The 12,357-nt window shown below is 48.7% G+C and overlaps 2 protein-coding genes across 3 annotated transcripts in view; both read left to right on the forward strand.

Moving 5' to 3' along the window:
• Nucleotides 1–456: 456 nt before the first annotated feature.
• Nucleotides 457–5,413, forward strand: Ints5 (integrator complex subunit 5). The gene is made up of 2 exons (XM_005351915.2): nucleotides 457–568; nucleotides 2,287–5,413. The coding sequence occupies exons 1-2, from the start codon at nucleotides 489–491 to the stop codon at nucleotides 5,264–5,266; spliced, it is 3,060 nt and encodes a 1,019-aa protein (XP_005351972.1). The 5' UTR covers nucleotides 457–488; the 3' UTR covers nucleotides 5,267–5,413.
• A 205-nt stretch (nucleotides 5,414–5,618) lies between these two features.
• Ganab (glucosidase II alpha subunit) overlaps nucleotides 5,619–12,357 on the forward strand; it is a 20,756-nt gene continuing 14,017 nt past the window's right edge. For both annotated transcript variants that reach the window (XM_005351916.3, XM_005351917.3), the window contains exons 1-3: nucleotides 5,619–5,709; nucleotides 10,080–10,184; nucleotides 10,318–10,426. In XM_005351916.3, the coding sequence (XP_005351973.1) occupies nucleotides 5,672–5,709; nucleotides 10,080–10,184; nucleotides 10,318–10,426 (252 nt within the window). In that variant the 5' untranslated portion in view covers nucleotides 5,619–5,671. The remainder of the gene's footprint in view (nucleotides 5,710–10,079; nucleotides 10,185–10,317; nucleotides 10,427–12,357) is intronic.

Genomic DNA, 12,357 nt, shown 5'->3' on the forward strand with positions numbered 1-12,357 from the left:
TCTCTCTCTCTCTCTCTCTCTTTTTGAGTCAGGGTTTCTCTGTGTAACAGTCCTAGCATTCTGGAACTAGCTCTTGTAGACCAGGCTGGCTGCAAACTCAAAGAGGTTCACCTGCCTCTGCTGGGATTAAAGGCGTATGCCACCACCACCCGGCTCTGTGCCCCGTTTTTTAACAGCTCATGAATTGCAGGTTGATGTTACTGGTGTTAGGGAAATAAATAGGTCGCACTATGAATGAAAGGTTCCAGGCAGCTTTCCTGTGCCGATGAGGCCCTTTGGGGAAGGTGTGGGGGAGAAGGTTCTTGAAGGGCAAACCCGATACCTGCTGTGACCGATGCGACGCGGAACCAAAGTACTAGGGCTTCAGACTTGGCCGGACTGATTTTCCCGAGAGGCGGGGTCGCTGGTTTCTGTCGCGTTTCCAGTCAGCGCGCATGCGTCGCCTGTGCTTCGCCGCTCCCGCCTCAGGCTCCGGGTAGGGCTCCGGGATGTCCGCGTTGTGCGACCCTCCCGGGGCCCCAGGGCCACCCGGGCCTGCCCCCGCCACCCACGGTCCCGCGCCTCTCAGGTAGTCAGAGCCCCTGGTATCCCCCCCCTCATCGCGCGACCCCGCGCCGATGCCCAGCCTTCTCTACAGAAAGCCGGATCATACCTTGAGAACTCGCGTCAGGGTTCTCAGCGATTCTGGTCGCGTCCTCCCGGAACTCAGGGACCGCCTCACTAAAAACTCTGGGCTGCCCTTGGTTATGCTTCCCCCGAGACCTCACTGGCTTCTTATGCCGGCCTTGCTCTGCCAGCTCTTGGGGACATCAAGACTCTTGAGAACCCAGCCTCCCTGCCCCCTTTGCCCCAAGGAGGCTCAGACTACATGGAGAGTGTCTTGGGAACCAAGGCTGAGCTAGCCCTTCCTTTGCACAAGTCCTTTATTTTGAGGTGCCCTTTTGTTTTTGAACCAGAGGGATGGCACAGAACCCTATCAGCCTAGAGAATGCTGTTGTCTTTGAAAAGACAGTAAGAGGAAAGGGATTTTACTTCCTGCCTCAACATAGCTTTCTGAACCTTTAAGACAGAGCTTATATATGTGGGGAGGGAAGGATTGAAAGACTGTTGACCGCCCCCGCCATTCTCGGCACACTGAAGATGATTTTTTTTTTTGGTTTTTCGAGACAGGGTTTCTCTGTGGCTTTGGAGCCTGTCCTGGAACTAGCTCTGTAGACCAGGCTGGTCTCGAACTCACAGAGATCCGCCTGCCTCTGCCTCCCAAGTGCTGGGATTAAAGGCGTGCGCCACCATCGCCCAGCTTGAAGATGATTTTTAAAACGCGGTTAGGACTCTTTTATTTTCTTGAGGTAGGGTCTCTCTATGGAGTGATCTAGTTGTCCTGGAATTCAAGTAGACTAGGTTGGCCTTGAACTCATTCAGGGAATTAAAGGCCTGTCCATCAAGTCTGGCGGAATTCTTCTACAATATGAGAAGGCACACATTTGCGAAGGAGAGTGCTTAGTAAAGGGTTTACAATTTTCTGGCCTTTACAAGATTTCAGGGTACTTGTGCTGTAGAGGAGGGTGTGGAAGATGTTAAAGCAGGTATAGAACTCCAGAATGTATTCACCAAATCTTCATTGAATATTTTCCATATTCCAACATCCTAATAGAACTGAATTCTGTGGTTTTGTTTTTCTTGATTTATTTGTTAATTTTTTAAGACAGGGTCTCACTTTGTATTTATGTCTGTCCTGGAACTTACTATGTAGACCAGGCTGGCTTCGAGCTCAACTTAGATCCATTTGCCTTTGCCTTCCAAGTACTGGGATTAAGGGTATTTGCCACTATGCAAGCCACGAATTCTGTTTTAAGAGCATAGAAGTGATTTCTGCCCATTTGGAGCATTCAGCCTGATTTCTTTCATTTTTTTTTTTATCTGTAAAATGGGATAACAGTCTAACCATATTGTTGTCAGAATGGGGTTGGGGATGTAGCTCAGTGAGTGAGCTCTAGCCTAGAATGCCTTAAAGCCTTGGGTTTGATACCTAGCACTGAAAAAGAAGAAAGATACCTGGATATTTGAGAGGTAACATGCTACTGATATGATTGTTGTTGTTGAAAGACAGATATCATTTTCGGAATGGCTGAAGTGACCAAGGCTTGGGTATGCTTCTGAACCTCTATGATTCTTATGAGGGACATTTCACTCTAGTATACACAAGACAGTCGGAAGCTCTTGGAAGGAATGTAACCTTTCTAACATCTCCCAGTGTTCTGAGTCAATTCTTTTGTTTCCTTTTAGTGCCCAGGAGCTGTCCCAAGAAATCAAAGCTTTTCTGACGGGTGTAGACCCCATTCTGGGCCACCAGCTCTCAGCTCGTGAACATGCTCGATGTGGTCTTCTCCTGCTCCGGTCTTTGCCACCTGCTCGGGCTGCTGTATTGGACCACTTGAGAGGTGTTTTTGATGAAAGTGTCCGGGCCCACCTAGCTGCCCTAGAGGAAAGTCCTGTGGCTGGTCCACCCCATCTCCGTCCACCTCCACCCTCCCATGTCCCTGCTGGTGGACCTGGCTTAGAGGATGTGGTCCACGAAGTGCAGCAGGTGCTATGTGAGTTCATCCGGGCCAACCCAAAGGCCTGGGCACCTGTGATTAGTGCATGGTCCATTGACCTTATGGGACAGCTGAGCAGTACATATTCAGGTCAGCATCAGCGTGTTCCCCATGCCACTGGCTCTCTCAATGAACTGTTGCAGCTGTGGATGGGCTGTAGGGCCACGCGCACGTTGATGGACATCTATGTGCAGTGCCTGTCGGCTCTCATTGGTAGCTGCCCAGATGCATGTGTGGATGCCTTGCTGGACACTTCTGTCCAGCATTCGCCACACTTTGACTGGGTTGTGGCCCATATTGGCTCTTCTTTTCCTGGTACCATCATCTCCCGAGTCCTCTCCTGTGGTCTTAAGGACTTCTGTGTCCATAGCGGGGCTGGAGGAGGAACTGGTGCTTGTGGTGGAAGCTCTTCTCAAACCCCGTCTACAGACCCCTTCCCTGGATCTCCTGTTATTCCTGGGGAAAAACGGGTGCCCAAGATTGCCTCAGTTGTAGGCATCCTAGGGCATCTGGCCTCTCGCCATGGAGACAGCATTCGACGGGAACTCCTGCGCATGTTTCATGATAGCTTGGCAGGGGGTACTGGGAGCCGCAATGGGGAACCCTCCCTTCAGGCTACAGTTCCTTTCCTACTGCAGCTGGCAGTCATGTCACCAGCGTTACTAGGCACAGTCTCTGGAGAACTTGTAGACTGCCTCAAGCCCCCAGCAGTGCTTAGCCAGCTGCAACAACACCTACAGGGGTTCCCCAGAGAGGAGCTGGACAACATGCTAAACCTGGCTGTGCATTTGGTGAGTCAGGCCTCTGGGGCTGGTGCCTACCGCCTGCTGCAGTTCTTAGTGGATACAGCTATGCCTGCTTCAGTCATTACTACCCAGGGCTTGGCTGTACCAGACACAGTAAGAGAGGCCTGTGACCGGCTAATCCAGCTGCTATTGCTACATCTACAAAAACTGGTTCATCATCGTGGAGGGTCTCCTGGAGAAGGGGTGCTGGGCCCACCCCCACCTCCTCGTCCAGTGCCCTTTCTTGATGCCTTAAGAAACCATGTTGGAGAGCTGTGTGGAGAGACATTACGGCTGGAACGGAAGCGCTTCCTCTGGCAGCACCAGCTCCTGGGCCTACTGTCTGTTTATACTCGACCTAGCTGTGGACCTGAGGCATTGGGCCATCTACTGAGCAGAGCCCGAAGCCCTGAAGAGTTGAGTTTGGCAACCCAGCTATATGCAGGGCTAGTGGTTAGTCTCTCTGGCCTTCTTCCCCTGGCCTTCCGAAGCTGTCTGGCTCGAGTGCATGCAGGGACTCTACAGCCTCCCTTCACAGCCCGGTTTCTGCGCAATTTGGCCTTGTTAGTGGGGTGGGAACAGCAGGGTGGTGAGGGCCCTTCAGCCTTAGGGGCCCGGTTTGGGGAGTCGGCCTCAGCCCACCTGTCTGATCTGGCTCCTCTTCTGTTACATCCAGAGGAGGAAGTAGCTGAAGCTGCTGCCTCCCTCCTGGCAATCTGTCCTTTTCCTTCAGAGTCCCTGTCTCCTTCCCAACTTTTGGGATTAGTGAGAGCTGGGGTACACCGCTTCTTTGCTTCTCTAAGGCTACATGGCCCTCCTGGCGTGGCCTCAGCTTCCCAGCTTCTTACACGCCTTTCTCAGACTTCCCCAGCTGGGCTCAAGGCTGTCCTGCAGCTGCTAGTTGAGGGAGCCTTACATCGGGGCAACACAGAACTGTTTGGAGGGGAAATGGATGGGGACAATGAGACTCTCTCAGCTGTCTCAACCCCTTTGGCTTCTGCCTCTTTGTTGGACATTAACCGGAGGCATACTGCAGCTGTGCCAGGTCCTGGAGGGATCTGGTCAGTTTTCCACGCTGGAGTCATCGGTCGTGGCTTAAAGCCACCTAAGCTTGTTCAATCTCGAAACCATCAGGAAGTGATCTATAACACCCAGAGCCTCCTTAGCCTTTTAGTGCACTGCTGCAGTGCACCTGTGGGCAGTGAGTGTGAGGGTTGCTGGGGTACTCCCACCCTGAGCCCAGAGGCAGCCAAAGCAGTTGCAGTGACCTTAGTGGAGAGCGTGTGTCCTGATGCAGCTGGTGCTGAGCTGGCCTGGCCCCCTGAGGATCACGCACGGGCCACTGTGGAGCGGGATCTCCGCATTGGTCGGCGCTTCCGGGAACAACCCCTCCTGTTTGAGCTTTTGAAGCTGGTAGCAGCTGCTCCCCCAGCCCTGTGCTACTGCTCCGTGCTGCTGCGGGGGCTGCTGGCTGCCCTCTTGAGCCATTGGGAAGCCTCTCGACACCCTGATACAGCCCACTCCCCATGGCACCTGGAGGCATCCTGCACCCTGGTGGCTGTCATGGCTGAGGGAAGCCTCTTGCCACCAGCCTTGGGTAATATGCACGAGGTATTTAGCCAACTGGCACCTTTTGAAGTGCGTCTGTTGCTGCTTAGTGTCTGGGGTTTTCTCCGGGAACATGGGCCCTTGCCCCAGAAGTTTATCTTCCAGTCTGAGCGTGGCCGCTTCATACGAGACTTTTCTAGGGAGGGTGGAGGTGAAGGAGGACCCCACTTGGCTGTGCTGCATAGTGTCCTCCACCGCAACATCGATCGCCTGGGGCTCTTCTCTGGCCGTTTTCAGGCACCTTCATCGTCCACTTCGCTTCGACAGGGGACTTGACCTTTTCTCTGCTCCAGAAATCGAGGGAGGTTGAATAGTGAAAGAAGAGACTAAGGTGCTACAGAAGGGTGGAGGCTTCTAAGTCCGTACTAATGAGCGGTGTCACTTTTTTCAAACCCCATTTTTTCTAAATAAAATTTGCGGAGTTGAGACAAACAGTCCAGTGTTTCTATCTGTCCAGTGTTTCTATCTGCCTACGCAAGCTGCCAAAGCCTGAGAATGCAGAGGCGGGGACATCAAGCCACTCCCCATCCATAATTTAGAACGCGATCGACCAATGGCATAGACGTCCGGCCGCGCTCTGGCCAGGCCAATCGGAAGGCCGGAAGGGGCGGGGACTAGGGTACGTGGCTCAACGTGCGCAGGGTCGGGTAGGTTCGGGTCAAGGAGCAAACCGGGTACAAGATGGCGGCGGTAGCGGCAGTGGCGGCGCGTAGGAGGCGGTGAGGAGCCCGGAACCCGGGGGCGCGCCCGGACGCCCTTAGATCCCCTGAGCCCTATATGCTCCTTTCTCTATGCCTTCCCGTCACCCTGCTACTCCTGGCCTCGCAGGGGCTCTTTGTCCCCGTGGTGACGGCCTCAGCCTCCGGCGGCAGATTCGCGAGTCGCTGCGGCCCTTGTCTTCTGTGGGGCTTCTGAATCTCGCCGGGTGGCTTAGAAAGGCTGAAGCTGGGTGCTCCCTTCCGCCTTGGCCGCTCCCAGCCGCCCCCTCTCCCTTGGCGGCTCGTGGTGGTCAATGCTTCCGCCTCCGTCCTGCAGTGCTCAGGGCCGTCGAGGCAGGTAGAGGAACGAAATGCATCCCAGCCTGTGATAAAGCAGCCTGTTGCCACACTGCTTCTCTTTCAGGCTGCAAGCACTGCGGTGCCTAGGTCGTCCTGTATTACTCTCTTGTCCTCACCAGCCCTGACCAGTTTCGTTTATGCTCATTTGGTGGGCACTACTCGGGCAGGAATAAGTTCACAGTCTGCATGGATAATGTTGCTCAAACACAACATGTAATCGAATGGTTTGGTATGCGCTCTGGAGTTTTTCTAGAACCGAAAAAAAGCTTGGAAACACATCAGCGTCGCAAAGCGCGGTACACCTAACGGATATAATGGGTTGGGAAGAGGCGTGTACTGACAGCAGCAGTGTAAAAAGGGTGAATCATAAACTTAGTTTTCCAATAAACAAGTGGACTAAAGCTCATTCCTGACTTTCAGCTTGTGAACACCTCTTGTTTGGGGTGCTTAAGGCATTCCTGAATTCCTAGAGTCAACAAGTCATAGCTGGAAATATCCTTTAGAAATCATATCCTTAGGACATCTCCCCAAACCTATTTTATAGATTTGAAGATATGGCTCCAGGGAGTATTTAATTGCTAAACTGCTCACTCATTACTGCTATTTGGGGCAGGTGGGCACAGGGATAGTCGCCCAGTTTCCTGTAGCAGCCACTCCTCAGGACCAGGGCTGTATATATCCTTGTGGCTCGTTTTTTTTTCTGGTAGCATTTCTTCTGCTTGTTGTACTGGTGCTTACTCCTGCTTAGCCTAATGCACCAATTTCTAGTGTTTCCTCACTTTTCTGGCTGACTTCATTACTGGTAACTGCCAGCCAGCCTCTCAAAATTTTGTTACAGAGAGCTTCCTTTGTTAACTGATCCTTTTCAAAATTGTCTTTTGGTGGTTCTGGGGATCAAACAGGGCTTGATTGATCTCTCTCTGTGGTAATTTTCTTCCATGTAGATAGGGAAGCTGGATAACTGAGTCTGATAGGCCCTGTGTCGGTTTCATTGCTTAGAAGAAGAACTGGGTCTGTGTTGCCCTGCCCCACCTCTTTTTTATTCATTTCTATTTTGAGGCAGGGTCTTGCCAGTCTACCCTTGACTGGCCTGGAACTCACTATGTAGACCAGGCTGGCCTTGAACTCAGAAGAGATTTGCCTGCCTCTGCCTTCCAAGTGCTAAAGCTGTGCACTACTATGCATAACTTCCCCTTCTTTTTTTTTTTTTTTGGTTTTTCGAGACAGGGTTTCTCTGTGGTTTTGGAGCCTGTCCTGGAACTAGCTCTTGTAGACCAGGCTGGTCTTGAACTCACAGAGATCCTCCTGCTTCTGCCTCCCAAGTGCTGGGATTAAAGGCGTGCGCCACCACCGCCCGGCTCAAGTGCTGGAATTAAAGGCATGCACCACTACTGTCTGGCTTATACATTACCAGACATTAAAATCTGAGAGTTCCTATATAGGATTCATTTAGTTGGTGAATATATTCTTTAGGCTAACTGAAACTTTATTATGTGTATTGGTTTTTTTGCCTGCATGTTTGTGCCCTATGTCTGTGGCCAGAAAGAGGGTGTTGGATTCTCTGAAATAAATTGCCGAAGTTTTTTGCTGGCATGTGGGTGTAGGAATCAAACCCAGGTCTTTTAGAAGAGCAGCCAGTGCTCTTAACCACTGAGGTGTCTTCCTAGTCCCAAAACTAACTTATTGAAATGAGACTATTAGTCCCTGGTCTTTGATGACACATTGTGGGAGTGACAACCTTGATGTGAAGCTTTTTAGTGTAGCGGGTCTGATCTGGGATTAGTAAGCTTTCTATCCTGTAGGAATCACGGTCTTAGAGTCATGCAGGACTGAGCTCAAGCCCCTTTTCACCCCTTAGTAGCTGTTCAAAGGTCATAGATGATTGACCTTTCTATGCCTTAATTTTCCAGTCTGGTGGGAGAGAGAGGGGAATGACAAAAAAAACAAAACAAAACAAAAAAAAACCCAACAAAAAACAAAAACTAATATTGACTAAGAAAAACAGTGAAAGTAAATGGGGAAAGTGCTTTACAGTGGTGGCACACGCCTTTGATCCCGGCACTTGGGAGGAAGAGAGGCAGGTGGATCTCTGAGTTTGAGGCCAGCCTGGTCTACAGAGCGAGTTCCACAACAGCCAGCGCTACATAGAGAATCCCTGTCTTGGAAAACAAAACAAAAGTTGGGAAAGTAAATGCATGTAAAGAAGGAGCTCTGAGCCCTGCTTACTCATTAGTTAGAGGGTATTTATGCATTATGATTTTTTTCTTATTTATTTTTTATGTATACAATATTCTGTCTGAGTGTATGCCTGCAGGCCAGAAGAGGGCGCCAGACCTCATGACAGATGGTTGTGAGCCACCATGTGGTTGATGGGAATTGAACTCAGGACATTTGGAAGAGCAGTCGGTGCTCTTAACCACTGAGCCATCTCTCCAGCCCCTGATTCTTTTTCTTGTTTCTTTTCAAGAACTTGCTTTGTAGACCAGGCTGGACTTGAACTCACAGAGATCCACTTGCCTCTGTCTCCCAAGTACTGGGATTAAAGTTGTGAGCCACCACTGCCTATCTAACTATTGTTTTTGAGATAGGTTCTCACTCTGTTGTTGGAATTAGTCTCCTGTGCGCAAATGATTCTTAACCCTGCCCTAGCCTCCTAAGGAGCTGTGGGCCACATGCATACACCTTGCCATAGGGAGCTTAAGTATACCTTATTTTAGGCTAATTAAATCAGTCTCTGAAGATGATGTGAGGGTATTGAGTCTTTGAAAATTTCAGTCATTTGGAAGCAAGAGACATATCAGTTAGGCCCTTTGGGTTCAGTGTGTTTTTCAGCTGTTAATCTTTCTAGCCTTACATAGTGATGGTTATTTGTTTTCAAGATGCAGAACTGTGCATCAAAGAATGCTGAAAGCCTAGTGTTGCAGGGAAGCTAGGACCTTAGGAATTGTGACCAGCAGATTAACTGGGTGTTTGCTTTGTTCCTCTGATGTACACACATGGTATGATCATTTCCTTTGGGATTGACTGTTATTGTTTCTTCCCTCTGAGATGCTGATGTAACTGCAGTCAGTACTTGAGCCTTTGAAGGCCAGAGATGCTTTGTCTACTTTCTTTGCCTCCCCTACCCCCCAGGGTTTTTCTGTAACTTTGAGCCTGTCCTGGAACTAGCTCTTGTAGACCAGGCTGGCCTCGAACTCACAGAGATTCACCTGCCTCTGCCTCCCAAGTGCCGGGATCAAAGACATGTGCTGGGATTAAAGGTGTGTGCCACGACCATCCAGTCTTTTTTGCCTTTTGAGAGGATAGTGTGAATGAGCTATCCTTTGAGGGCTATTCACTCTCTCTCTTTTTTTCCAAGATGGAGTTTCTCTGTGTATCCCTGACTGTCCTGAAACGCACTCTATAGATCAGGCTGGCTTTGAGCTCAGAGATTTCACCTGCCCCTGCCTTCTGAGTCTTGGGATTAAAGAAGTGAATCATCACTGCTGGGCAACTTTTCTTTAAAAAAAAAAAAAAAAAAAAAAAGCCGGTCAGTGGTGGCACACTCCTTTAATCCCAGCACTTGGGAGGCAGAGGCAGGTGTATCTTTGTGAGTTCGAGGCCAGCCTGGTCTACGGGAGCTAGTTCCAGGACAGGCCCCAATGCTACAGAGAAACCTTGTCTCGAAAAACCAAAAAAAAAAAAAAAAGAGAGAGAGAGAAAGAAAGAAAGAAAGGAAGAAAGAAAGAAAGAAAGAAAGAAAGAAAGAAAAATTCTTTTGAGACAAGGATCTCCTTACTGGCCTGGGATTAGCTATATAGACCAAACTGACCTCAAACTCATAGACCTACAGTCCTCTGCGCTCTGAGTGCTAGTATTAAAGACATGTACCACCATGCCGGACTCAGGACTGCCTTCGTCCTTTGTCTATTCTGATTTTCCCTATTTAATGTGGTTGGCTTTCATGAGCTGTCTTTAGGGTTATGGTAAGAAGGTGAGGCCCTTCCTGACCAAAGTGTTAACTCTTCTCTCCTTGTCTGTTTTTTCCATAGGTCTTGGTTAAGTTTGGTACTGGCATGTTTAGGGGTCTGTCTGGGGATTACCCTTGCTGTGGATAGAAGCAACTTTAAGACCTGTGATGAGAGTTCTTTTTGCAAGTATGTTTCTGGAAGAGGTGAATGAAAAGTGGGTATGTGGGAAGTGTGTAGTGTGGGTAGTGTAGAAAGGAAGTGGTAAGTAGAGACACCTAAGGATATTGAGATGCCTTCTAACCTTACTTCCCAACTGCAGACGGCAACGAAGCATTCGGCCAGGCCTCTCTCCTTACCGTGCCTTGCTGGACACACTTCAGCTTGGTCCTGATGCTCTCACAGTCCATCTGATCCATGAAGTCACCAAGGTCAGGCAAGACAAGAAAAGGTGGTAGGGATGGGGAAATGGGTGGTAACTTGGGAAAGAGAAACTTGTAACCAATGTCTTCTGTTAGACAATCCTGAGACATTTACTTTTTAATTTTTTTCTGTGTATTAGTGTTTTGCCTTCATATGTCTGTGTACAGTGTGGTGCAGTCCCTATGGAGGCCAGAAGAGTGTGATAGATCTACTGGGACCAGAGTAGTTGACCATTGTGAGCCAGCATATGGGCACAGGAATCAAACCCAGGACCCTTGGAAGAGCAGCTAGTTCTCATAAAAGTTGAGCAATATCTTTGATCCAGAGACTCTTGATTTTAAAGAAATCTGATTTCAGGTTCCTTAGTCCAAGGCTTTATAAATTTTTTCCATTTGCGAGAAATTTTTTTTTTTTTTTCGAGACAGGGTTTCTCTGTAGCTCTGGAGCCTGTCCTGGAACTAGCTCTTGTAGACCAGGCTGGCCTCGAACTCACAGAGATCCACTTGTCTCTGCCTCCCGAGTGCTGGGATTAAAGGCGTGCGCCACGACTGCCCGGCTTGCGAGAAATTTTTTAAAAAAATTTATTTATTATATACACAGTGTTCTGCCTGTATCTATACCTGTAGGTCAGAAGAGGGCACCAAGATCTCATTATAGATGGTTGTGAGCTCTGATGAGGTTGCTGGGAATTGAACTTAGGACCTCTGGAACACCAACTACTGCTCTTAGCCTCTGAGCCATCTCTCTAGCCCCTCATTTGCAAGAAATTTTTTTTAAAAAGTTTTTTGAATTATTTATATTTATTTTGTGTGCATTGATGCTTTGTCTGCATGTATGTCTGCATGAGAGTGTCATATCTGGGAGTTACAGACAGTTGTGAACTGCCATGTGGGTGCTGGGAATTGAACCCTGGTCCACTAGAAGTACAGTCAGTACTCTTAACCACTGAGCCATCTCTTCAGTCCTGCAAGAAATTTTTATAGTGAAGAGAGAGTGAGTGAGTTGTGTTTAAGTGGTGTGTATGTACAAGTCAGACTTTTAAGGAAACCACAAATTTATTTTACAACCGTTACTTGACACACATATAATTTTCTTTCTTTTCCATATGTGTGTGGGTATTTCTAGACAGGGTTTGTCGTGTAACCCTGACTGACCTGGAACTCACTGTAGGCTAGGCTGGCTTTAAACTAACAGATTGTCTGCCTCTGCCTCTGAAGTGCTGGGGATTCTGGTATTAAAGGTGTGTCCCACCACCACCTTTTGTTTTGTTGTTTTTGATTTCCTGAGACAGGGTTTCTCTTTATAGCTTTGGAGACCGTCTTGGAACTCACTATGTAGACCAGGCTTGCTTCTGCCTCCTGAAGTGCTGGAATTAAAGACGTGCGCCACCACAGCCCTGTTTAGTTTCTTTCTTTCTTTTTTTTTTTAAAGATTTATTTATTTATTTATTTATTTATTATATATACAGTGTTCTGCTTGCATGTATACTTGCAGACCAGAAGAAGGCACCAGATCTCATTACAGATGGCTGTGAGCCACCATGTGGTTGCTGGGAATTGAACTCAGGACCTCTGGAAGAGCAGTCAGCGCTCTTAACTACTGAGCCATCTCTCCAGCCCCCCCTGTTTAGTTTCTTAAAGATGAAAGGAAAGTTATATTCTGATGAGATGATGTGCTTGCTTCTCTTTATATGAAGACTTTAGTCTTGTTTGGAAATAGAACATCTTCAGGGCTTTTCAGAGTTGAGAATTCCACTTCATATAAGTACTACCTTATACAAAATGGCAGATGTGAGCCGGGTGATGGTGGCGCATGCCTTTAATCCTAGCACTTGGGAGGCAGAGGCAGGCAGATCTTTATGAGTTCGAGACCAGCCTGGTCTACAGAGCTAGTTCCAGGACAGGCTCCAAAGCCACAGAGAAACCCTGTCTCGAAAAAC

The sequence above is a fragment of the Microtus ochrogaster genome, chromosome 8 (assembly GCF_000317375.1).
Source record: "Microtus ochrogaster isolate Prairie Vole_2 chromosome 8, MicOch1.0, whole genome shotgun sequence".
Lineage (NCBI taxonomy): Eukaryota > Metazoa > Chordata > Mammalia > Rodentia > Cricetidae > Microtus > Microtus ochrogaster.

Bases quoted from the DNA above. Each gene is read 5' to 3' on its own strand.
- Ints5 (XM_005351915.2), top strand. From the start codon at position 489: ATGTCCGCGTTGTGCGACCCTCCCGGGGCCCCAGGGCCACCCGGGCCT. The intron at 569-2,286 runs GTAGTCAGAGCC...GTTTCCTTTTAG, and splicing joins CACGGTCCCGCGCCTCTCAG to TGCCCAGGAGCTGTCCCAAG.